Source organism: Spodoptera frugiperda, chromosome 4 (genome assembly GCF_023101765.2).
Source record: "Spodoptera frugiperda isolate SF20-4 chromosome 4, AGI-APGP_CSIRO_Sfru_2.0, whole genome shotgun sequence".
NCBI classification, from domain to species: Eukaryota; Metazoa; Arthropoda; class Insecta; order Lepidoptera; family Noctuidae; genus Spodoptera; species Spodoptera frugiperda.
The window spans coordinates 11371776-11398560 of record NC_064215.1 but is presented as its reverse complement, the minus strand read 5'-3'; the positions used below and the strand labels follow the sequence as shown (position 1 = coordinate 11398560).

The window sequence follows — 26785 nt, the reverse complement described above, 5'->3', positions numbered from 1 at the left end:
AAACTATTTTTTAAAAACGAGTCCCTCGTTCGAATATACGTTATTTGGTATATCTATTTTCATATGAACACGTGTTACAGATCTTAAAGTGGAATTAAATTTTGGCCATATGAATCAGTCGAAGAATCAAATTCCGAAGAACTACCCATAATCAAGATCATGGATATATATGAATGTTTCGTATTTAAGTAACCTAAAATGGCACGGGAAAATGTCATAGTGTGAAATAAAAAATCATATTATTATGTTTTAATTTACAATATCAAACCATTTATTGTAGTTTCTAAACTAAAATATTCTAACGTTTCGTACAACAACGAAAACAAACACATAGATGAATATTTACAAAGGAAAACGTTCACTATTATATTTTTCTTTAACAAATTATTACATTTTATAAAACAAAAAGTTTTTCTTTCCGTTATTAAGAGCCAAGGTCAATACATTTCTCATTTTCAGCGAAAAGTAAGTAATTATTAGTCTAAGCTAAGAGTCTAAGATTTCCAAAATTTAGTATTAATGGCGCACTTTCTATTAAAATTGTTACTTCATTTAATTCCTACATTAAATACAGAATTTTCTTTGAATCTGTAATCAATTTAAGTACATAACTACGCTGCTTTAATCTATATAAACTAGTAGATTTATTGAAGAGTATGTTTGAATGCGCTAATCTCTAGAACTATGTCCGATTTGTAAAATCCTAATTATATCCTACATCACGTCGTGTCGATGATACATTAAATATGTACGGATGTAACCACTGTACCAATATGAATAATTATTTTTGTGTTGGATAGTCCATGTATCGAGGTAGGTTATATAACATCACGCTACGATCAATAGAAGCTGAGCAGGCCGGGTAAACAGCGTCAGAGTCTCTAGTAATTATATAAATTATGTAGGTACTGGGAGATGTATCGGCATTTGATAAATAAATATTGAATCGTATGGTCGGATGTAAATAATTTTTGAAGATCAAATCGTGTATTGTTTAAATGCCATATTTGTCGTCAAGTTGAGTAGAATAGGGATATTTGTCAACACTAGTTCGCTTCCGGCTAATGTCATGAGTTGATTAATGGTCTACACATTTGATAGACACCGAACAATAACCTTTCTAGGTAATAAATTTTATTTATGTAAGGGTGTTTTTCTACCAGGCATGTGCTATTTTTTTTTTTTATTTATTTATTTACTTCAGGCATCAAAGGCCCATAGAAAAATACTATACATAGATATTACATACAATTGAATTATATACTAATACATATTTTATATAAAAATAACTTAAAAACTAATGCACACGAAGCGTCGGCGTCGTGTTACGCTGCGTGGTGTCGCGTAGCCTTCCTCGGAATCTCCTATGTAGCTGTGCGAATAAAATGTGCTGTGAACATACACCGCCGCAAAATAGCTGAGCGAGGAAGATGCGCAGTTCGAGTATGCGATGTGTCGATAATAAGGAGGCCAACCATAGCACGCATCTTTCCATACAAAAAAACATAGCTTATCTGAGTCCGTTTCCTGGTGGTAACGCTGATGCGCACCAGTGAAAGTTAATGTTTGTCCACATATTTATGACTGAAAATGGAAATACGATGACATAAGTTATATTTATAAAAGAAAATGATAATTTACTAGGTATAGGTCAAGTTTAAATAGAAAAATCAATGAAACTTCGTAGTTTAAACAGATTTTTGTAGCAACAAGTGCTGACGTAGGCCACAGGATTGCGTGTCATGCACAAAACCGTCACTCATTGAATTATAAACCTTTTACGCGGTCACATAAGATTGACACTACAAAAAGACACGTCATGCACTATATTTAAAACAAAAGCTTTTCGACAAAGATTAAGCGGTCTGAATTCTACCAAAATTCGATTTTAGACTTTAAACTTTCTCACTTAAAGGTTATAATGCTATATACCTGTTCATTTATCAAAAAAAAAAAACTAAATAATTAGTCCAGTCAACAAATAGTTAAAACGTTTTCACTCAAATTGCTACTCTAACAATTGTCAAATAAGGTTACAAATTGACTGTTTGACATTGCACATCAAAAGGATGTTTGTATGTCGTGATGTCTATATTTTCAAGTGGTAAAATATTTACTCAGTTTTTTAAATTAAGTGACTAAGTGAGCTGGTTGCAGTTCGAGTCACGACTGAGTACCTTTTTATGCATTGATTCACAATAAAATATATGTATATGTGGGTCAGACTTTCATCAACATTATCAACAGCCTGTGATAGGCCACTAGTGGACTATAAACCTCCTTTTCGTAAGAGAGTGTGCCACGGTTTTCAGGAGTGTACTTGCCAAGGGTTGGATATAACAATTTAAAATGTCCAGATTTATTTCAAAGCTTGGCTTCTTCTGTTTCGAATGTGTATTACGATTTTTAATTACAATTTATAATTGTTTAATTTTTTAACTTTACCCCACACTAGGATTTTCTCCTGTATCGTCGGTGCGTTTAAAAACATACAATGTCACATACACATTATACCCAGACCCGAAACAACAATTTGTGGATTACACAAATAGTTGCTTCGTGCGGGAATCGAACCCGCTACACGTCGCGTGGCAGTTAGTTGCCCAGCCACCGTACTAACCGAACAATCAAGCATGCTTATTATAGCAGGCTTATTTTATAATAGGCCTATTTGTATTTTTTATAATAACCACAATGACGTAAATTGCCAAAAATATGCTAGCCAACGTAAATTCCACCTCACAATCAAAAATTACCGTCAATGGACAGATTCGGTTCTAAAAATATATATACCTATCTGCACCTCCTCCCACAGGCCTGGGTTTACCACACATCGACCTTAAAATAACTCCATTATTTTTGTCCGGAACATTTTCCCAACGATCCCATAAAAATGTACACACTAGGGATGTTTAAGGATGATATTTTGGATTTAGCTACAAATAATAATATTATTTTATTATATAAGTTTCGGTTGCGGATAAAAAATGATATCGAAATATCACTTTTGGATTGATTACATATAAATAAAGAAAATAAATTACTAGTAAAATATGTCAGGATCGTGTGTGGTCTGCTCTATAGTTTCTACCCATCCATCCCTATAGCGAATGGCGTGAGTTACGTATGTGTGTAAAATGTACATGATGAATCTGATTATCGGTCATTTTTATTATATCGGATACTACCCGACTGAGTTCGTAATAAAAGTTAGACAGTTTGTAGGAACATCCTTAGTTTACACTCTGTCATGATGACGTGGCAAGGGTAAGGTCAGACAGGTGTGACCTGTCACAATTATGAACTATTGGTAATGAACTTATTTTAATTTAAATTGTAAGGTCAATGTCATATGAGGCTTGTATGTTTTGACTAGTATGTGATGTTATTATGTAATAAAACAATAATGCACATAAATTGATACAGAGGTATATTTATAAACCAGAAAATTTTTGGCATAAAAAAATAATATTTAGCATTTCAGCAACTCTTTCTCCAACTGATAATATTAGTAAAAGAAAACAACGATAAAATAATGTACCGTATATCTAAAAACGTATCGTACGTTCAAAACCATATGTATGTAATTATAAATAAACTATTTCAGCTACTAACAGTCACAATACTAGACGTAAATAAAAATGTCTACACAACTACATACATAAGTCCATGTCCAATAATATAAACATGTACCCACATTTACAAGTCCTCACAAGATTACCATCCGGAGTCCTCTTACACAGGTACTTCATATAACACATGCCTCAAGGCATAATTAACTTGTTGCAACGTGCAAATGAAATCCCGTCAGTATACGACCTCTTAAGAGATTAAACTAGCTTATTAAGATGCGAGCGGTGGCTTGCACGGAGTAATCATTACTGTACTTAATATGTATAAGATATCAAGGTAATATGTATGTTTATTATACATGTGATGCGATTTTCCTGTGACATCTTTATGGTTTTACGTTGGATTAAGCGAAAAGCAGGACGTGATAGTCTTTGTTATAAACAATAGTAGTACATTTAACGGGAATAGCACAACTTGATTCCCCCTAGTCCTTTCCATCATCGAACTACAAAACGATCGGCGAAGCGCCACCGGTTCATGGCAGATATCCCACCCACTCGCACGCAGCGCTTCGCTTGGAATTCTTTGCCGAAGTCTGTGTTTCCTAGTGGGTATAGCCTGGGTATCTTCAAAACCTGAGTGTATAGGTGCTTATGGGCACACAATACATGCTCTAACGTAAAACACAAAATGATCGCATTTTGCGACTTAGCAAAATGCGATCATTTGCATCAGGTACAAGATTTTAGTGATTTGAATCAATCCTTGGATTGAATTGTAATATTACGATTTTAGTCATATCATTTATTTTCTATCATAAAAAAGGAAGTTTACTGTCAACATTGGCTATAATTGACGACATAAGCAGACATGCACATTATACACTAACATTTCACACTCCTTTCGGATAGCAGTTTTTCTGCACAACATACAAGATTCTTCCAATGAAATGCTGATAAAAATATCACACCATCATCATCGCTAACTAAGCAAAAAGACCATCTCCTCGCCTATTGTGTAAAATTCCTATGACACTCGCCCACAGCCCACAGCCAACCTCACACTTATCGATAATCAATAGATTTGCGTTTCCACACAATTGAGCATCAATGAAGTTCGGCTTCCATCAGATCCACTAGGTACCATCCAACAGTAAGGAAAGCCTTTAAAACTTGTAATGAGGTTTTTGAAAGGTGGGACAGAAATAAAGGAATTGGATTTTTTGGATGAAGTAATTTGAGAATCAATTCAGTTGATAATAATCTTGATTGGGTTTTTTTAGGCTATTTGGTATAATATATAGTACAATTTTAATGTAGCTTTATCCAACAAGAAAGGATTATCAAGTTAAATGGCTTACGGATTTACTCATATTTCTCCTAGGTAACTGATTGTTAGAGAAACAATTTCTACGAGCTAGAACTAAAATTCGTGTATTTGAGTTACATCAAAGCCTACGTTTAAAGAAAAGTTTAATTTTAAGGCCTAGAATTTTAATCAACTTTTTTGTATACTTACAACTACTAGACTCAAACTTTAATCAAATTTTAGTCAAACTCCTTTAAAATACAAATACAAACAAATAATTTTATTTAATACTTAAAGCATTAACTGCCGAAAGCAGACTGTTGAAGGCAAATCCTCTGCTAAGCGTCGGTCACCAGTGACCAAAGTGGCGGTTTACTAAATTGTTTTATAACCATTAAAGATGTTTTTTCACAAGCATCAACCGTGTCCACAGAGGAGGCAAGTCAAAATAATCTCCCTTCGGAACTCTTTAAGTTCTTTTTCACCAAACGCCTAACAAAGATCACTACACACCTCCAAACGTTTAAACAATTTCCATTCTGGAGACAGTCCTGCAATACCAAATTATAATCATCATCCACAATTATTAACATCACTTACCTCAGCAGCAATATACGCAGGTATGACAGAGAGAAGCAATCGTTCCTGTTGCTCTCTCTCACACTCCAGCTTCACTCGCTGTTCCAGGCAGGTCCTGGTGCCAGCGAAGGTGTTCCTATGTGCCCTTTCTGTTAAAGCTCGGTAGTACAGGCCGATGCCACTGGCTGATATTAAGAGGGCTAGCTCGCAGACCAGCTGTGGACAAAGAGGACCTGTTTAGTTGTTGGATAGATATAATATGCTAAGGGGCTAACATCGCCAAAGTTTGAGAGGAAGACAATAATGTTTTTTTGTTTTTTGGGAATTACTGACTGCCTTGTATGTTGCAATTGCGACTGCCGAACAAGAGGTCGTGGGTTCGATAAAAATTCTTTGTCCGGGTCGGGCAAAGTATTACCTGGGCTTTTTTCGGTTTTTTTATGTACTTTGAATTTTGTGCACGTAATGTACACCTCTGCCTAACCCTTCGGGGATAAAAGGCCTGACGTTGCGTAAAAAGGTTTCCACAATATTTATGATAAATGGGATATTTTTACTGTATTCTAACCTAGATTATACTATTGCGACAAGTTTGTCTGACTTTTTGGTGAAAAAGAGGCACGAAACCTTTACGACGTTTTAAAAATCCAGGTACAACATAAATCTTCGGGTTTTGCATAGATTGCACAGCGCATAATGAATGAATAAATTGGTAATTTATTTAACGTGTAACACAATTTAGGCGTGGTTCTTTTACAACATTTACAGAAAGTACTATTAGCAAAAAATATTGCTCAATTTCTTTCAAGTCACAGAAGGACTCTTCGTCGAATATATTTACGTAAATAAACCGTTATTTTTACTTAATTTAGTATGTCTCACGATAGTTATTATAAAGTCTAGTATCATAGTCTGATTACATTATCTAGATTTGTAGTAATGGACACATAAAATAAACCAATTCACACAGCTAAAAGAAAATATAGGCTTCCATTTTCACCCTCAAAATATCTGGTTATCCTCAACCATTACCGTTTAATATTCCCAAAAAAATGTAAGTACAGCGATATTGTTCATAACGATGTAATTCTTGGTAGGGTATATTTTGGTTGAGTAAATCTTCAATGTTTATTACTCAGGCTAGGTTGGTTACAGTCAAGGGTACAGTAGCGTTTTATTAGACAGCGCCGGGTGTCAAGGTTGTAATGCTCATGGACACAAATAATATAACTGTTATTGAGGATAGACACGAAAACGGTTTACACGAGATTATTTTTGTTATGGTCATTTTTGTGGTTTAATTTTTCTTGTTGAATTTTTGTGGATAGAACAGATTTGGATTTAATTTTCTATTCATTGGTAATTTTCGTAATTATTATCCCCTCGATCACAATACCGTCGTGTCAGTTGCACCGGACATCACAAAACGAATCATAACGTCTTTAAGGAACAAAAAGTAAGTTAAAATAAAGCCTAGGCATGATCACTTCATCTCCCTGCTGAAGCTTTTTGCCCAACTGTTAGTCGTAGGGATTTTCTATCCGTGTGCATGTAAATTTATGACGTCATGTGTAAATTTGTTCGTTGATCATCTATATGCTGTCATTTGCCACTTGGCATGTCATGTGTCGCTACAAATTCAACAATTGACCATCTATGTGCGACTCCTGTTATAAACAGATAAAACAAAGTTACTAACTTACTCATCTATACATTCCAAATTAACTAAGCGACAGAGGGTTCCAACTCTCAGGTGTCCTCCGTCTTAAATTTTAAACTCAAATCCTCAGTGCCATACCTCAGGAAGAGAATGAGCGAAGTTTTCTCATATACTCGAAGACATACAAGCTTCCTCGAAAATTTTGGATATCTATTAATGCAGGGTGTGAAAACTTCGTATGCCTTCAAAATTGTTTATGCTTTTAATATAATGTGGCTTTGTGTTTTGGTAGGGTGCTGTGAATTATTTGATTAAAGATTTCTGTTTTGGTCTTTTGTAATAAAATTGTATTATTAAATTAAAGGGTATGCAAAGACGTGCTTATTTACAGTTTACTTTCACCAGTACTTTTGTCGATAATAATTATTATTAACTTATTAATTAAATTGGTTACTTAGTAGCCAGGCTTGGCAAACAATGCTCACAATAACAATGTAGGTATGCTACGATCAGCAGAAAATTGCGCTTACGGCTAATAATTTCGTGACCAAAATTATTTTCCTGCTAACCATATCGGATATTTATTTTCTTACTCTTGAAACGTACAATCAATATTTAAAACGCCTGCAATAATATATATAGCAACGCGCACAATTAGCAAACGGGAGTTATTGCTTATCTCAAACTGTCAGGCGCGTTCTGTCAACTGCTGTGGAAAAAGAACGTTTTGCCTTGAAAACAGACTTCAATGAAATGAATAGAGGAACGAAACAAAAGAAGTAGTAACTATTGTCTGTTGTTGCAAGTTCAAAGTTTACTCCATTGGTTTTTTAATTGAAAACTTCGCCATTTTAATTAACACTTTTTCAGTAAAAATTATAACAAAACAACACGATGATATTTTATGTTAATTGCAAGTACGTTTGTTTTTATTCATTTTAATCCGTGGACAGAGTTGCACTATGTATAATGCAGAATCCACGTTTCACCAGTTGTTTTATGAATCCCATGAAGGGTAATCCGTGCTTTTATAATGAAATTCGAAATTCTTGATAACCAAAAAAAAACGTCAATAAAATTTTGGAACCGGGAATTTAGATCGACGCGCGAAACATGTATGTTCAGGGATGAATGTAGACTAATAAATAAAATTGAAGTGGTCGTTTTGTAATATTGAAATAACAGCTTTTTACTACAAGCACATGAATATAAGATACATACACCGAAATTCTATTTATCTATTAGTTCAATAAAATATATCTAAAACTATCAACAATGAAAGCTGAAATGAAACTGTTACAAGACGTATTCCAATCAAGTCACAGTAAGTTTGCAGTTAAATACAGCATCGACAGAATTGACAACTAGCACGATACTACACAAGTTCGTGTTCGTAATGAACTAGTTAGGTGATACCTAAGTTGGCAACTATCGGGCGGATAAATGATATATGTAAATAGATACTCAATCGTGTAGATACATGCTCTCAGCATAAGTTGTGTGACACCACGAAACTTCGAGCATGAATTGGTATCGATATTTTGTTTGACATGCTAAGTATATGTGTCGTTTATATTATAATCGCTGAAGGGTTGACAGAGTTGTGGAATATTTTAAACTTATTAACTTAACCATTGGAGAAAGTTCTGACGTTTATTTCTCGAGTGTATCGTTGGCTAAATGGCGTGTGATGGTTATGCACACAGAACAGCTTTTATCTGTTCTGTCTATAGTTGTTAGAAAATTATACATACATAACCTCATGCCTGTCTACTATAGGGATAGATAGAGACAATCGAACGCCAATTGCTATGAATCTTACATACCTCTTTCGTTTCATCAACAGTCATCTCCAAATAAAGATTAATATAAGTGCGAATACCTAAGTATATTTTTACAAAAACAATCTAAATATAAACATTTAAGACGATCAAAAAAAAAACAAATTCGAAAACAACTTAATCCGAAGACGGCTTATAATGAATTTGCGATACAAATCCTTATAAAAAAAATATCTAGCACAATTTGAAGCCTCATCGGGTTGGCTGTAAACATCAGTTAATCGCATTAATCTCGACTGCTCTCCAATTTTGTGAGAGGCTTAAAACTGATGAGTTGAAACACGTGCTCTATGCGATGTAAGCAAACTTCACGTAATATGTGCTACACTTAAGTGTCTACGTATACTACTGCGTTTGTCGTGGCTTCGCTTGCGTGAAACTTGTTAATATTACCTGCAGGTGGTAAGTTCGATTTTTTCTGAGTATCGGAATGAACAGTAGCATGTAACTTACTTAAGTAACATGTTACTTTTCGTTGCCGACAATGTCTTAAAATGTAGCTGAATTATTTGATACCATATTATATTACAGTATTTCAAATATATGAACATTGTGCAATGTGCATATTAGAGGATTAAAAGTTTTAAGTTATATTTAAAGTATCTAGTGAATTTATTAGGTACATTTCTGATTTTTGTAGATGAAATAAAATTCAAAGTCGTTCGGTAATTACTTTATCGTGAGACATACTAAATTAACTTAAAATCATTACATTCATATTAAAGACTTTGTATGTATGGAGTTACAGGCTGCTCTGTACTGTCACGTCAATAACAAGGCGGTAGTATGATCCAATTTCACGAGAAATTCAGATCTCATATACTTTAGTAGAAGCTGGTGTTCAATTAATTATGAGACAGGAGAAAATTCTAAGTATTTAATTATTTTGTTACAATTTTGTATACGTACTTAATTTTTCAAACGTGGCCTTGTACTAGTATTTTCTTCACATTAAGACATGGAAAAATATTGTGAACCATTTCCGCGGAAATCAAACCCACGGCATCGGCATGTTTTATCGTTGCCTCACTCCAGGATTTTGTCCTGTGTCATGGTACGATTACATACATACAAGTTTACATACATAATTATGATACCCAGACCCGAAACATCATTTATTATTAGTGGATCACACAAATTGTTGTTCCGGCAATGCTATACGTTGCACGGCAGCCAGTCTACTCTCATTACATATTACGCAGCAACAAGTTGCCCAGGCACTGCATTAACTTTGCAAAGATTTAAGAAGAACCTTTAGATAATTCATTCACATCGTTTTACCATACCTGCTGATAAAACTGTGTTTCTTCGCCCTCAGGCCGGACTCCCAAAGCCAGGCCAATGTAGGCCAACGTGAGGACAGCCGACATGGCCAGGGCTATGGGTCTAGCTATAGGCATCATTGTGTGCACCATCTGTGAATGAAAGAGAAGAAATTATTAGTAACATTATTAGCGTGAGTAATATAGACGCTATAATATTCAGTCGTCAACAGTCCGCAATATTGCACTGCAAAATACCTACTCCTACTTTTCGGCCCGGAGCTCTGGTAACCCACTAGGTATAAACCTCGTCTAGATAAGGACATTTTATCAGTAAGATATTTGGCGATGTCGTAGACTGCATAGCCCGCTATGCAGTCCATGATTATTCCCCTAAAAAACAGTTTAAAAAGTTTAGGCTTATCTGAAAGTACTGTTGCCTGATTTAAGTCAAATGTATGTTTCTTTAGTCAGCTCTTAAAATAACCTCGAAAAGAGTCAAGATAGTGTCGCCACGGTGGCCAACTTGGTCGTCGCTACACGACCTTAAAAATACAATACCAAGAAAAATTCAAATATCAAACTTAAATTCAAATCTCAACCATAATAATACAGGTTACCGAAAGTTACACAAAAAGAAACCTAAATAAATATAATTTTAATGTTGAATCGAAACTGTCAACGGCCCTACATTTTTTAATCTTGTTGGACAAAGAATAAAAAGCGATTACTATTTGGCTAGTGGTAAGCGGAGCGGGAGCGACTTTAAACAGTATGGTAGATATTATATACATGGACATTATTTCAACATTATATCTGGTTTGATAATAAATATCTATAGAAGGCGCTTATTACATTTCTTATCCCAAATTATCCATCTACTCGTTTTCCCCAATAAAAAATATTAAACTACTACTTCGAATTTTTCAAAGAACATACATAGGTATATACATTTATTATTATTATTGACAGACAGAGTTTTCCTCTAACACTAACCTCATACGAAGAAACTGAAAGTTTTAAATTCATTTCAAACACAATTTTGTCTCTAACTAAAACTTTCAAAGAAGTTTATTCACGGGAACATTAATTTGAACTAGCAACATTGTGTCCAGTAATATTTTCTACTGTCCACTGTTACTTTTATTTGATTGCAACACTATAAAGTTTCTCATTGGTTGAAACTTCACTGTGCGTTCGTTCTTTTGAGTTTGGGTTTTTATTTTGTAGACAACAACAGAAATTGCTTATGAATGATTGAATAATAGTGTCTAGAAATTATATGAGTTACTACATCTTGAGATGGTATAGTATATTCCTTAGACAGGTAGGAATGGGTAGGCAGAAGTGTACAAGGCTGTACAGTGTACACCCACTTTTTACTGTTTGTGTTATAATGCTCAACTTCGAACATAACCATTTGCCACCAATTTGTTCTTACTTCCATTGTAATAAATGATGTAATGTATAGTAGCCACGCAGCCAACGGATAATGCAATTCAATCATTAGTCGTTAATTCCAATCAGTTTCTATTAGTCCGATATTCTATTAGTAGTACTCGATATATCATCATGTTAATTAGCCTATTATGTCATTAGCTTAATTGTTTGACTGCCTCGTTGGTCGGGTAGCGAGTGCGATTGGCGGACATGGGGTCTAGGGTTTGATTCCCAGGTCGAGCGTAGTATTGCTGGGCATTTTTAGATTTTTCCAAAATTTCTCATTAGTAGCACGGAGTCTAGAATTATATCTAGTTATATGTCAATAGGCTGTTTTTAAGATTAGCATGAAATTATTGTGTTCTGCATAGTTTTTCTATAAATACTTATATATTCTCATTAGCATTATCGAATTATAGAAAATTGAGAGTTGTTGTATGATGGCTTCAGGCATTGTTATTCCCAAATATAGCAATCAGAAATTTCAATTACGAACACACGATTAATGTATGAACACTCAAAAAACATTCACAAACATTAAAACCAAATATCCCATTACTACAAACCCATACATTTTTTCATCCATAATTCCTATACTCCGTGATTTATATCAGATTTTCATATCATAATGGTTTGTAGCGCAACACGTGTGGCTCACAGGAAATTGAATTCTGTACCCTATCCAGTGGAGATTGCATCCATGATAGGTCTGAGGTTAAACGATGTTGGCATATGGGGGTGTAAACACATGGCACACGCAATGAAGGCAAGGGTGTGTTGAGGGTAACATGGCCGTGTTAATACTATGCACTTGTGGAAATTATGTGTTGTGACGTCATAAGATTGCAGGAGGCACATGTGTTGGATATGTTGCTTAAGAAATTAATGTGTATTAGTTTTGTTATGGCAAATTAGAAAATATCAATTACGATTGTTAAGACATTGTGTAAGTAAGCAAGAATTTAGACATCAAAAGAGTTTGATATTGCCCCATCCGTGGTTACATGATTGCAGTAAATGACAGTTAACAGTTTTAAATCAGAAATACTATGCAAAAGGTTCAGCAGAATTTTAACTCTATAAATTCAATACTTCATCTATCTTAGACCTATTTAAAACCTCAATAATTAAGCAGTTAACCAGCAATAACGAGTTCAACAAAATAAAAGAAAATTCCAAGTTCAATTTAATGGCCTCATAAAGTCCATCCGTGTGATGCAGGCCCACTCGACCTGCATGGCAAATTGAATTTCGCACGACGCATTCGTTTTTCTCTTAAAGCCGTTGTTAGATAAATTGCATCGGTCTGTGATTGTGGCGGCACTAGAGTGGAGGAGGCCGCCAACGACTTTTATTTCAAATGTCGTGACCGCAGTGCTTCTAATACGATTTGTGGTTTTATTGGCTTAGTGTTTAAGTGGTGATCAATGTTTTTAATTGTTTTTAAAAGGATTTATTCGATTTCTGGTTCAAAGCATTTTTTTTTTTGAGGGGTTGTGCAATGAAGAATTTTTGATATCGGTCCATAAATTTAGTTCATAACAGCGCCGGAATGTTTTCATAGCAGTTTTTTCATATGAAGGGGTAAAAAAATGAAGTTTATATTTGAGATATTTCACTTTATTATATGACAATTTAGATTTATCTCCTTTTATGTTATTTTCTGCATCAATGAATTGCAATTGGTATTCGTCTGGGGGTAAAAACCAATCCCAAATCACGAAAATCTTTTTTAAAAAGCAAATTCTCGTCTTCCTTAAAGTCAATAAAAAAGACAAATGCAAAGAAAACGGACAGATTTCAATTAACAATTCCCGCAATCCGAGTTCTAATAGAACAGACAAAAAATACAAAGTAAGTAAAAGACATGAAACAAAAAAGAAATTAAGAAAATATACCTCACCAATAACTTTATGAGGAAAGAGGATGACAAGCCAAGGAAGAAAATAAATTCACAAAAATGAACAAATGCAAACTTCCTCAAAAATTAACATAACAAACCCTGAATTAAGAAACCCCTGAGCCGTTGGAAGACGAAAATTGTACCGACACTTGAAAATCTCCAGGTTTTATTAAACTGGACGGAGTGAGGTTAAAGAGTTAAAATATGTTAATGTAACCCAATTATGCACAGTCAGTTACGGTGGATGGTGGACTTGGACAGATGTGGGGATAAATAAAATGTAATAAAGAGAACTAAATGAAGGAAGTTTAATAATGTTAGTTGGTATTTCGTACTTTTGATCAAAGTGTTACCTTGATGTCACAGTAACCTATTTTGCTGAGACAAGCTGATGAAACAAGTTTTGTCAACAGTTTCAAAATCGGATTTGAAGACACTTCTTTTGGCCTAAATAAACAGAGTCTATGTAAAATGGAGGATGCTTTTACCATTTTGTTTACTAGTGGAGTGTTCGCAAGTAAGCAAGTGGTCCGGTTTTCTATCTCTGAATCAGCAAATTATTTGGCGATATTTAGTTACTAGCCGAATCCTGCAAACTTAGTTTCAGCTTAGAAACGACGCATAGTTTTTTCTTGCACCAAACTTGTCAAAAAAGAAGAATTAACGAAATCGATTCAACTATTCTCGAGATAATAAATGAATTATTTTTATGATCATTCATCATAAGTCAAACATTTTTATTTAGAAGAAGATTTATTTACATACAATTATATTTCTGTGCCACACAGTCTAAAAAAAAGTTGTTAATTTCGCAACAAAATAATTTACCTAAAATCTCAATTTTAATAAATAAACTTGGTGACAGATACTGTCTTTAAGCCATATCGATCACTGGCGTTGATGGGAACTTCAAATTAATTATGCCTCGTCACGACATGGGGTAGGCAGAGAATTCAAGGTAAACCATGGCGGAGATTAATGGACGTGCCAAGTTACGCAAAATACTGCTAAGGGTATTTAAGGACGAATAACAATCTTGTAATTGGAATATCGTACCTAATATATTTAAGGACAGTAAAGGAGTCTTGACCTTTTGCGTTACTCGTCATCGCTGATCCGTCTGTTCGTTTGTTCGCCTATTACATAAAAGATACTTATTGTTTATTTGAAATGGAAAATCTCTAACATACGGCTGCGATACATTACGTATAATGTATTCCTATTAGGTGCAACAGTACCTAGCTATTAAATAGTAATGTAACATCACATCATCAGCCTATTAGTGGTAACTGCTGACCAAAGGCCTCTTCTCACACGGAACAGATTTAAGCATTAATCACCTTGCCCAATGCGGGTTGGCATGGCAGTGGCAATAATGTAACATTGGCTTGTTATTTTCCAAAAGGGTAGACCAAGTACATCATCATTTAAAATGCAGCATTCTCGTCAGCCTGTTCATACATACGCACATCATGAATGATAAACATCTCAAACGTACTCAAACGTACAAAACTGACCGAAAACAATTTTGTATCTAAGATTTGTAGCAATTGGCGTCCCATTGTCTTTGCCCACATCCATTGGAGTCAGGCGATGAGGCTATATATGCTTTTATCTGACATGTAAACCAGTTCATAAAAATGACAGGATATGAGAATATTGTGGAATTTAAGACCATGAATTTTGTAGCCTCACTAGCGCACTCAACTATCCGGTCCACAAACTTAATATACATAATTTCCTCCGACCCTTCCTCTGTACAGGATGTAGCAAGACTTATTCAAACAGGGTGCTTGTTAGATGTATGTTTTAGTCAAGGTGAGGTAGGTAAAATAAACTAACCACAGGCTCTGTTGCTAAGCCGACAGTTCCCAAGTTAATCGTTAGATAAGTTTCAATGGGTGTTAGGTAAACGCTTACGGAGTTTAACAAAAACATTGTCTTTGTTATTGTATGTTAAACTTAGTAAAACATTATCGATGCCTATAGTTTTCTTCGAATTAGGCGGAGGTGTAGAAGACGGTAAATTGTTTAAAGTGATTGTTATATGAGGCAAATCAAGTACTAGTAGTCATTTCTATGACAAATACCATCATTCAGTACTCCAGAATTGAATATTTCTGTAACAAGGATTAGAATAAGAAAAAAATTCTCTTTCTCTTTCTCTTTCTCTTTCTCTTTCTCTTTCTCTTTCTCTTTCTCTTTCTCTTTCTCTTTCTCTTTCTCTTTCTCTTTCTCTTTCTCTTTCTCTTTCTCTTTCTCTTTCTCTTTCTCTTTCTCTTTCTCTTTCTCTTTCTCTTACTCTTAATCTTACTCTTACTCTTTCTCTTTCTCTTTCTCTTTCTCTCTCTCTGTTTCTCCCTTTCTCTTAACGGGTTGCTATAATCCTCATGTTTGTAATGCGCCTTAGGGATTGCAATTATCAAAATAGTTTGATGTTATGATTGCTCGCATTTTGTATTCTAATAATTATTTAAGACAATAGTAATGCAAAAATAACTGTAATAAATCAATAACCTACAGCTAAACTATGTATAAGTTACCTAACAGTTTGAAACTAAAAGATAGTTTGAAATTACGATGTCCGCCTAACAAAATGTTGAAGTTAGGAAACGATATAAAATTTTTCAACTAACTATGCGATTGGATTAAAACTATACTAATTTAAACTTTCGTCAATGAAGTTTGGATTAAATAAAGGAGTGATTATTTCATCTGGCTACTTTAATACTTAGATCTTATATTTAATGGTTTCCACAACAAAACAATATTAAATAGAGGTACAAATTGTTCATGACAGTCATGAAAGCTACCGTCGAGCACAATTTTCTCGAATCGTGATTTTCATTACAACAAACATGTACCTAATGAATGAATAGGGAACGGGGTTTCTTTGCGCGACAAAATCCGAAATATGGAAATTCGTCAAAGAACTAGAGTTACCGACATAGCTCGCAAAATCTGCAGGCTGAAGTAGCAATAGGCAGGCCACATCGCTAGAAGGATTGATGGAAGTGATCAAGTAGAGACTATGGACCTGAAGACGAAGCATGGGCACAGCTTCTACTAGGTGGACCTATGAAAGGGGAGGTAATAGGCGTGGAGGAAAATGAGGGGAGACTAGTCTTTGTACAGCTGTGAAACAGAGTTATTTTTAAGCGAGCTCTTTGTAAGTTTGCCAAATAAAATTTGAAAAGGTCAAAAAGATTGGCTAAGTAGATTAGGGACTACGACTCTTAATTATGTTGACACTTCAAAATTGTTAACCGAACTAAACTTTACAGATTTTAATTAAGTAGAACAGTAGATTATTTATTTTTACATTTTTAAACTTAGCTAATATTCTTTTGTTTCGGTCTAATTTCGATCAAAAATATTCATATTTAATGCTATCATGACTTTTCCATATTTCAATGTTAATACCGATGAGCCTACATGTTTATAAACACAGTCATCAGGACTGTTAACGAAGCAAGAGGTGGGTAATATTCGTAGCAATTATGTATTATATTGTCTCTGCCTACTCCCAAGGGAGACAGGCGTGAGATTATGTATGTACAAAAGACCTTAGCCTTTTTTACGTAGTATCATCACCATATCAGTCAGAAAAAGTCAACATACTATATTTTATTTATTTATTTTTAAGTAATATGACTCATAGGGTTTATTAGCAACAATTTGACTTATATGTATACTATGTTAGTAAGACGTCATATAGGCTTCCTCTATTGATTTTTATCTTCCCCTGTCCACCTTACGAGTGTAGTGTAGTGTAGTGACCCAGACTCTTAAACTCCAAGTACAATGTATACAAATTTTTAAACTTTAAAACGGCAAAGGTACAACAGACACTCATCCATATTTTGGGGTTTACGTGTTTTCGAAAATGATCAATCAAGGGGACTGTCCGGCCAACACCGGACGTAGGTATTTCACCCTGCGATAAGCCCAGTTGATTAAATTTCGACAGAATTCATTAACACCCAAATATTCCCGAGAAAGGGAATAGCTAAGAGGCTTTTCAAAATTTCCTTATTATTATTTTGGGACTGTCTTTTGACTTCCTGCTTCGTTTAGAGGTCATGAATTATATTTCTGAATTATGATAAGTATTTTTCAAATTTAAATTATTCATTGCAAACCACAATGTTTGTCTTAGATGATATCTTAAGCTAGTGTATAGATCATTGTGGGCCTGTCGGGTATAGCAAGGGAATATGTAATTTTAATACATCCTTTATTCGTCGGGTACAGCAAGGGTATATGTAATTAGTATACATTAAAAAAAATATTGTGGTTCAAGTGTAGAATTGTCAGAAAGAACAAAGTGGAAAAATATATTCCCAATAGCTGCAAACACGGAGCTGCGGACTGCCTTGTAAGTTACCAGGGTTCCGGCTCGAAAGGCAGGAAGGAACGGGGTAGTTTTTTTAACAGTAAGAGTCTGATACTCCCTCTTGTCCAAGGCGGAAGAAGACATTAGATGACATTCCACCCTCAAAAAAAAAAATTCCAAACAGCAGAAATATTAACAAGATATTGATAAAAATCTAAAACAATCAACAAAATAAGTAATCCTACTCATCCCTTAATCCCTTATTGTCTGACATAAAATCAATTACAGAAATACAACAATGTCCATTAGAATAGCCAATCTTAAATAAAAGACGGCAAAGTCCATTTCGGAGTAGCAGCTCGTTTTGTCATCAAAAATTTAAGAAAACATTGCTAAGCTCTAAGAGGTTGTTTCATATAAACTTGGATGACACCTGGGTGGACAGTAAACTGACGTTTAGAATGTTAGACACAATCCTTAATACTTTAGCAGTAGTTTTCTAGTTACTTTAATGTTCTACAGTAAGTACACTGGACAGCAAATAAACCGAGCCACCCGCTACATTGGAATTCTAATCCGATTTTCTCAAAAACTAAAAAACTTACAAATATCAAAAGTATACCTACAGAAAGTACGTTTTATGAGGATTAAAATAAATGGAAACACATTGGGATTTATCGATTTATTAAGCGTATATTGATCAATTTATCAAGAAGAGTCATTTTACAGCCGTGAACACCATTGACAATCACCCAGTAAAAACAAAAAATTAAGCCGAAAACAAAGAAAAAATGGAAAAAACGTTTTTCTTCAGTATTGAGTGTTTCCTCCTCTTGCTCGAATAACTGCTAGCATCCTCGTATTCATCGATCTAACAAGCCTGACGATGAAATCTTGTGGAATCGCATCCCACTCCTCTTCAATCGCGATTTTCAGCTCTTGAAGCCTTGTCGGAGCAGGTACCCGGGCTCGAACCCGACGTTTCAGCTCATCCCATAAGTGCTCTATCGGATTCAAGTCCGGGCTACGAGCTGGCCACACCATTGTACGAATGCCGATGTCGTGTAGATATTGGGTTACCACATGAGCAACATGAGGCCGTGCATTATCATGCATCAATTGCATATCTGGACCGATATAACCTGAGTAAGGTACCCCATGGTCTGCGAGGATTTCTGTGATGTAGCGATGAGAAGTCAATCCACGGGTACGGCCCGTCGGTTCGATGAAAACTAACGCTGTATGTGCGGTTAACGATATGCCGCCCCAGACCATTACAGATCGACACCAGCAATTTATACTGCGCTAACTCGAAATTTGGTAAAAACGTTTTTTTATGCCAAGTTGCTTAAAATGTGTCTTTACATACGTCATAAAAAAATTGAGAGGAAATATGCCAAAATAAGAAAGTTACAAATCTTATAAAACGCTAAGTAAAGGTACTTTTTGAAATCACTCGATTTATATTACGCCAACTATTATTAGCGGAGTGTGCGCGGGGATCACTTTGGTCAAAATCCGTGCAACACTGCTCTAACTCATACTTAGCGTAGTTTAGTGCGTTCGTATGTATACTTGTTCGTTTGTAAAATGAACTACTTAGCGACTTTTACATAGCAAATACTTATGTGTTAACGTATTAATTAGTTTATTAATGGTACGTTGACTATTCTTTTTGTAAGTAAGTACATATTCTTTATAAAAATATTGAAATATGCATCAGATGATTGATCATGCACTACGACCTCCCGTACTACACTACGCTAACATTAGTTAGACGTGTATAAGATGTAACATTTTTTTGATGAATTACGTTTATATACGGCTAACTTGCGCTAAATCAAAAAATATAAATAATTAAGGAAATATAAATATGAGATATTACAATGAATAAATTAAATATTAAGCATACCAAATTTCAAAAAAGTATCTTAATTAATGTAAAAGTTATCACGTTTTTCCCTTTAAACGCCTCTACTGTAAAGTACGCTTTTTTGAGTTAGCGCAGTATAAATTGCTGGTGTCGAGATCCTCCTCCGTAAACAACAGTTTCCTCGATACAACACTGAGAGTAACGTTCTCCAGGGCGACGATATACTCTCTGACGTCGATCAGTGCCATGTAGACTCACCCTGGTCTCATCAGTGAAGAGTACATAACCCCACTGCTCTAATGTCCAATCCCTATGTTCTCGAGCATATTCAAGTCGTGCTCTACGGTGAGCTACTGTTAATGTGGGGCCTGTTGCAGCTCTTTTTGGCATCAGGTTCTGTTCAGCAAGTCTCCTTCTGACGGTATCTGAATTTATGACGACTTGGCGTTCATCACGCAGACTTCGTTGGACTTGAACTGCGTTGAGGCGACGATTTCGCAGAACAGAAAGTTGGATATAACGATCATCTGCCGCTGATGTAGCCCTAGGTCTGCCCGTTCCTGGACGGCGATCGAATGCTCCAGTCTCCAAGTATCGTCTGTAAACTCGTTGCACCGAAGATCTGCTGATTCGAAGTCGTCGAGCGACTTCACGTTGCCCAAGGCCTGCTTGAAGTAGTGCTACAGCTTGCGCTGCTTCCTGAGGTGTCGTATCCATTATTTACCAATCAACGTAGCAAAAATACACGCGTCTAAGCAAACGATGGATAAAAACTAAAGAAATGTGAAGAAATATCAGTATAGAAGAAAATAAAGCTAAGCGCAAACTCTAATCAAAACAGAGAAAATTGTTAGTATTGTGTTTGTTGCTTGATAACAGTGTGAATTGATGGTCCTTTAAATGAAATTTGTAGTCATTTTAATCCTTAATAAATGCTCTTTCTATAGGTATAACTTAGATATTTGTAAGTTTTATACTTTTTGAGAAAATCGGATTAGAGTTCCAAGTCAGCGGGTGGCTCGGTTTATTTGCTGTCCAGTGTAGTAATGCTTACATTTTTTATGTTATTGAAAGGGCATGACCATTTGAAAAGTACTTTTAGAGGTGCTTAGAATTTTTATGTTACGATTGAGGTACTTGCGATAAATATGTGATTAGTTCTCGCTTAAAATAGCTACATCTTAAATACTTGATATTCAGAAGATAAATTGTGTTTTGACTTAAAAAAGAACAGTTTGTTGTGTTGACTGCACCGTTGGTGCGGTGGCTGGGTAACTTGCTGCCGCGCAACGGGTAGCGGGTTCGATTCCCGCACGGAGCAACTCTTGGTGTGATCCACAAATTGTTGTTTCGGGTCTGGGTGTCATGTGCATGTGAATGTGCGGTCATTATAACTTCACCCTTGTGAGTTATAACACCACGTCTCTCATAAAATACTAAACGAATCATCATTAACCCTGCTAACCAAAGCCTCTTCTAACGTTTCCTCACGATGTTTTTCTTTTTTCTTCGCCGTTTGTCAGTGGTGTCTTAAATAACCTTAGAAAGTACGTATAACTCGGAAAATGTCACATTGGTACTTGCTGTTGGTAGGTTTCAAACCCGCACCCTCATGTATAGAGATCATAAACCTCCGGGCCACCACGACTAAATAAATAGATTTATATAATCGGCTAATAATTTAACTTTTCCAGTCTAGATTATAAAAAGCAAGAAAACTTACCAAAATAAGCGCGAAGAGCGGCAACGGCGCATGGTGAGTAGCCATCAGCGTACCAGCGCCGAGGCTCACAGTGACCAGTAGAGAGCCAGCTAGAGCCAGAGCCTCCCATTCTGGAGCCGCCGGTAACAAAGCGAGGCACAACACTATCGATAGCACGAACGTTATAACCGATAGTGAAGCGATCGCTTTGGTTTGCATGTACAGTTCCTGGAACAAACAAAAAACATGTTAGTATTTATTTAAAAAAATCTAACTATGAAGTCGTATTGTAAGCGTAATTAATAGTAGATTAGAAAAGGTTTGGGATTCTTTGGTTGAGGAAGGTGTTAGATATAATGTCGAATTCCTTTTTTGCATTCTTTTTTTTTCTTTTGAAAAATAAAATGATGGTGCTATGTTATAAAACCTAAAAGGTTTTTGTATAACACATAGTGTAAACGGAACACTCCCAAAAAACGCTAAACACTGAATTCCTTAATTTTTGGAAAATAAATCACCTGTTTGCGGCGTTCGGGAGCGTTCTGTTTACCTCCTTTACATATAAAAAGGCCTTTCTTACAACGTAGTAATAGTAGTAGCTACAGCACCTTTGTATTTTCATATCTCCCACCAAATGTGTTGCAAAGTGCAGATCTCCAAAGCGACAAAATCAATTTGGTTACCTTTTTTGTCAAATATTCAATAAAGGCCGGAGAAGGTTTTTATGAAGGGTGATATTGAGATATTTTCCGAAAGAAAAGAAATCACTCAATTACCTTTTCCTGCGATACTACGTGTACAATACATATAGAAAAGGAGGATCAATCAGAACAATATAACACAGGTATTTAAGCAAAGTTCTTTAAAAACAAAAGTCAAACATCAAGCATCACTTTGTATAGAGATCTACCTACGTCCTACACCGTTGTCAATATTGTTAAATCGAATTTCAACTTTACAATTGTGAAATAAAGTCCAAAATCCAATGATTACCAAATTAGCCACTGTTGTTTAATCAAATTTCAACTTTAACATATTAAAATAAAGCCCAAAATCCAATGAAAACAATTACCATAATCAGCCAATGTACCTGAAGGGTCCAGTATTAATGTAGCCAATAACAGTTTGAGTCTGGTCCACAGATGTCGGGAACTATCCACGGTAACCACTTCAAAACTAGACGTGAACAACCCTAGCGACTTTATTGGACAGTCCGGAATTACGGTTAGTAGTGTTGTGACCGTACCGGGATTTTAGTATTATTTTTATAAGTGATGAGGGAGCAACTAGTGATGTTTTTCTTAGTGTTATATATTAAGAATTTTATTTCGTGTGATGTTTTGTTTTGACTTGTTTTTTATTGAAGTGATTCCCGCGCGGTCCTGTTCGGTTCACTCGGATTCTAGGTTCGGATGTTATACCTTCTAGCTTTCTTCGATAAATTGACTAGCTGACGCAACCGAATAAACAAAACTCTATGAATGTAACATTAGAACTGGGATTCCCAACCTTTTCCTGATCAAGGGCCATTTTTATAATTCTTGTTAAGTTAGGGACCACTATTGTTACGATAACTTTGATTTGAGCTTGACCGTGTGTGGTAGTTAAAGGATAGAGGTGTCGTCTTGTGTATTTTCTTTATTTTGTGGACCATTTTATGACTTCATCGGACCACTAGTGGTCCTCCGACCATCAGTTGAGAATCACTGCATTAAAAAATAAAACACCCTATCATTTCAATTCAATAAGTTAGTTCCCGGAGATGGTAACCAGAAACAAGTGACTACCCACTTATATTACTCACAATTTGCAACCCCCTTATGTATTCTCCTTTAATAAAGGTTCCATAATAAATGATTTTTTTTCAGAGTTCTTGAGAGAACTTTGTTTTTAATAATCGCAGCCATTATTCGTGGCGGGCCAGTTCCGTCATCCAAAATGAAAATATAACGAGTGCATTCAGAGCTACAAACAACAATAGAGCGAGAATATTTTATAATTAACGGGAAACCACGGGTTACAGAAGACGGATTTAAAGGCAGGTATTTAGTAAATATTTTAGTAAACACATTTATTGGTAATGGGAAATAATATGCATATACTTTGAGAACCATGTTATTTTCTGATAGATTTCAAAAACCCATTGTGCTTCCACCTTGCAAAAACGGGGGTGATTTTAGATCAGTCGTGGATATTATCTACCAGGCTCGATTTTTTTTTAATAATCGAGGGCAAACAAGGATACGCGTCACCTGATGATAAGCGATCAGTGCCACCCACGCAATATCAGAGGAGACACAGGTGCGTATTTTGTAAGTAAATAGTATACATATATTGTGGCGACCTTCACATCAAAGAGCTGAAGGTAGTCATTGGAGAGGTTTGATCTCTCCTTGTCATCCATTGCTGAACTGCACTGGTTAGTGACAATAATGATAAGGTAGGTAGTTATTTAATAAAATTCTACACTTGAATATCACATTTAATATACGAACATTTTAAAATTGCTGAATAGATGACAGGTAAAGTACGTTTATCGTGATTTCAACTTTGACTTTTACCGTAGTAAAACAGAAATAGAAAATTGGTATAATTTGTGTTTCTATTTAATGGCAAAATTGACCTACGGCAATCAATTTCCAATTATGTCAAATAGCTGAGACAACATTTGCTTTTTATAGAAAACTAGCGGAGCTTGGAACTTTGTTACATCATCGTGGAAATTTTTCTGCGCATCTTTGTTATTAATTCTAATACAAAAAATAATTTGCAAAATCGGTTCAGCTATTCTCGAGATTTGCGCTTTTTTTTGCCACCTTGAGTGAGGCGAGAGGGAGTGCCAGACTCTTACTGCCTAAAAATTACACCACTCCTTTCCCTGCTTTTCGAGTCAGAACCCCGGTAATCGTCCAGGCAGTCCGCATCGAGATTTGCGCTTCACAACACAGTTAATGATTTATTTATTTATTTATTTATTTTAGGCTTTTCAACAATAAGTACGCTATTACATTATAATTATACATTAATAACTTACGTCTAAGCGCCTCATCACTTAAAGAAAAGCACAGCATGCACTATCTTATGCGCAAATAATAACCTAACCAAATTAAATGATTAATTAAAATTATTAAATTAAATTTGATTACAATACGATGCATTCATAATTAATAAAAAATAATATAAAAACTATTGCAATAAATTACATAAAAAATACATTTATAATTACTTAAGCAGCAGGGGTTATTGTTATGTCGATGTCGAACCCAAAAATGTAATTAACTTTTTTTTTGTCTGTTTGTCTGTTTGTCTGTTTGTCTGTTTGTCTGTTTGTCTGTTCGTCTGTGCGCGCTAATCTCAGAAACGGCTGATCCGAGTTGGATGCGGTTTTCACGAATATATTGTGGGATGCTTAAATTTACATTTAGTGTTTGTTTCATGTCAATCGGTTCATAAATAAAAAAGTTATGACAAATTAAAGAATCACGTCGCAACTATTTGACGGATTTGGTTGAAATTTGGTACAGATATAGTTTAGAACCTTAGAAAGGACATAAATATATTTTTATTTCAAAAATCAAAAAATAAAATAAAATAAAATAAAAATAAAAATAAAAATAAAAATAAAAATAAAAATAAAAATAAAAATAAAAATAAAAATAAAAATAAAAATAAAAATAAAAATAAAAATAAAAATAAAAATAAAATAAAATAAAAATAAAATAAAAATAAAATAAAATAAAAATAAAATAAAAATAAAATAAAATAAAAATAAAATAAAAATAAAATAAAAATAAAATAAAAATAAAATAAAAATAAAATAAAAATAAAATAAAAATAAAATAAAAATAAAATAAAAATAAAATAAAAATAAAATAAAAATAAAATAAAAATAAAATAAAAATAAAATAAAAATAAAATAAAAATAAAAATAAAATAAAAATAAAATAAAAATAAAAAAAAATAAAATAAAAAATAAATTTATTCCGGACATACAGCGCCATCTATTGTTCAATTTCGTACTTATAGTACGGAATTGAACAATGTCGGGCTGTTCCTATACTCCGTAGATAGATGGCGTTGATCGCGCAATGGTGTGCCCGAACGGAGTATAAATAAATAATCCAAGTTGTCTTTATCCTCGATAGATGGCGTTGGGATCGAAATAGATTGCGCTATGGTTTTGTTACAATTATTTGGTTGGGTATCGGCCGAGCGCTTCGGTACTATTGTAGAAAATGTGTATTATCAGTCGTATGATTATTTGTCTGTAGTGGTCCTGCTGTTTCGTATATTCTAAATTGGTTTTGTTGTATTTGTCAATTAATAAGTTTATTTGTTGGGTTTTCCTGGTTTTCTGGTTAAACTTTTTAACGTAGGTTTAGTTTGATATCGATTATTAGTAGTTACTATAGTTAGTTTTTTTTTAATAAAATTGTATTTAGATTAGATTTAAGTCGTTTCTTTTAAATTATTTAGTTTAAGCTTGGTTATTATAGCATAAAGGATAGGTTCTAATATAATTTCTTTTTTAATTGTTATAAATTCGTAATTCGTAGCTTTCTTTAGTTTTAAGTTAGTTTTCATCTTAAGTTCGGAAAGATTATAATATTTCTTTAGTTAAAGTCCGTTTTTAAACTATTTTTTCAATGCCCTAAGTGAGTATACATCTATTAAAATCAAACGCAGAGCTCATTATGTTGATTTTTGAAGAGTTCCCTGGAATATCTTCCACATCTCATTTTTGAAGAGATCCCGCGAGATCGGGAACTATGTGGTTAAAACCAAAAATTTGCCGGAAGTCACTATTCCACGCGAACGAAGTCGCGGGCAAAAGCTAGTATGTTATAATAAAATTGAAATAATAAAATTCAAAAATATAATGATGTAAATTAAACTTAAATTAAAATTAAAATTATAATAAAATTTTTGACTAGGACTCAATTATTAATAGTTAGCAGTAAGTATGACCTTTTTTAAAGCTGGAACCGATGAAATAAAGAGGTCAATGTCAACATCCAGCTCATTATACGCAGCACACATTCTAGAGAGTGGACAGTGACGTCTCAAATTGGAATGTGATCTTGGTAAACAGAAGAGTCTCCTATTAGTACTTCTTGGCAGATTATGCGGCACATGGAATAGTACCCTACCGAGCAAATCAGGACAGTTTAGAGAACCAGTTACTAGCTTCTTAAGAAAAATCAAGTCCAGCATGTTTCTGCGATTCTCCAACGAGTCCATTTTAAAATAATTCAGCCTCTCACGGTACGACTTAAGCTTATTACCCATATTATTGGTATAAGTAAGA

At 34.5% G+C, this 26785-nt stretch overlaps 1 protein-coding gene across 4 annotated transcripts in view; it reads right to left on the bottom strand.

The window, feature by feature from the left end:
• Positions 1–26785, bottom strand: part of LOC118272456 (adenylate cyclase type 2) — a 210907-nt gene that overhangs the window by 107854 nt on the left and 76268 nt on the right. For all 4 annotated transcript variants that reach the window (XM_050693261.1, XM_050693259.1, XM_050693262.1 and 1 more), the window contains exons 3-5: positions 21499–21705; positions 10248–10376; positions 5482–5676 (exon numbers count right to left, since the gene is read on the bottom strand). In XM_050693261.1, coding sequence (XP_050549218.1) covers positions 5482–5676; positions 10248–10376; positions 21499–21705 — 531 coding nt within the window. The remainder of the gene's footprint in view (positions 1–5481; positions 5677–10247; positions 10377–21498; positions 21706–26785) is intronic.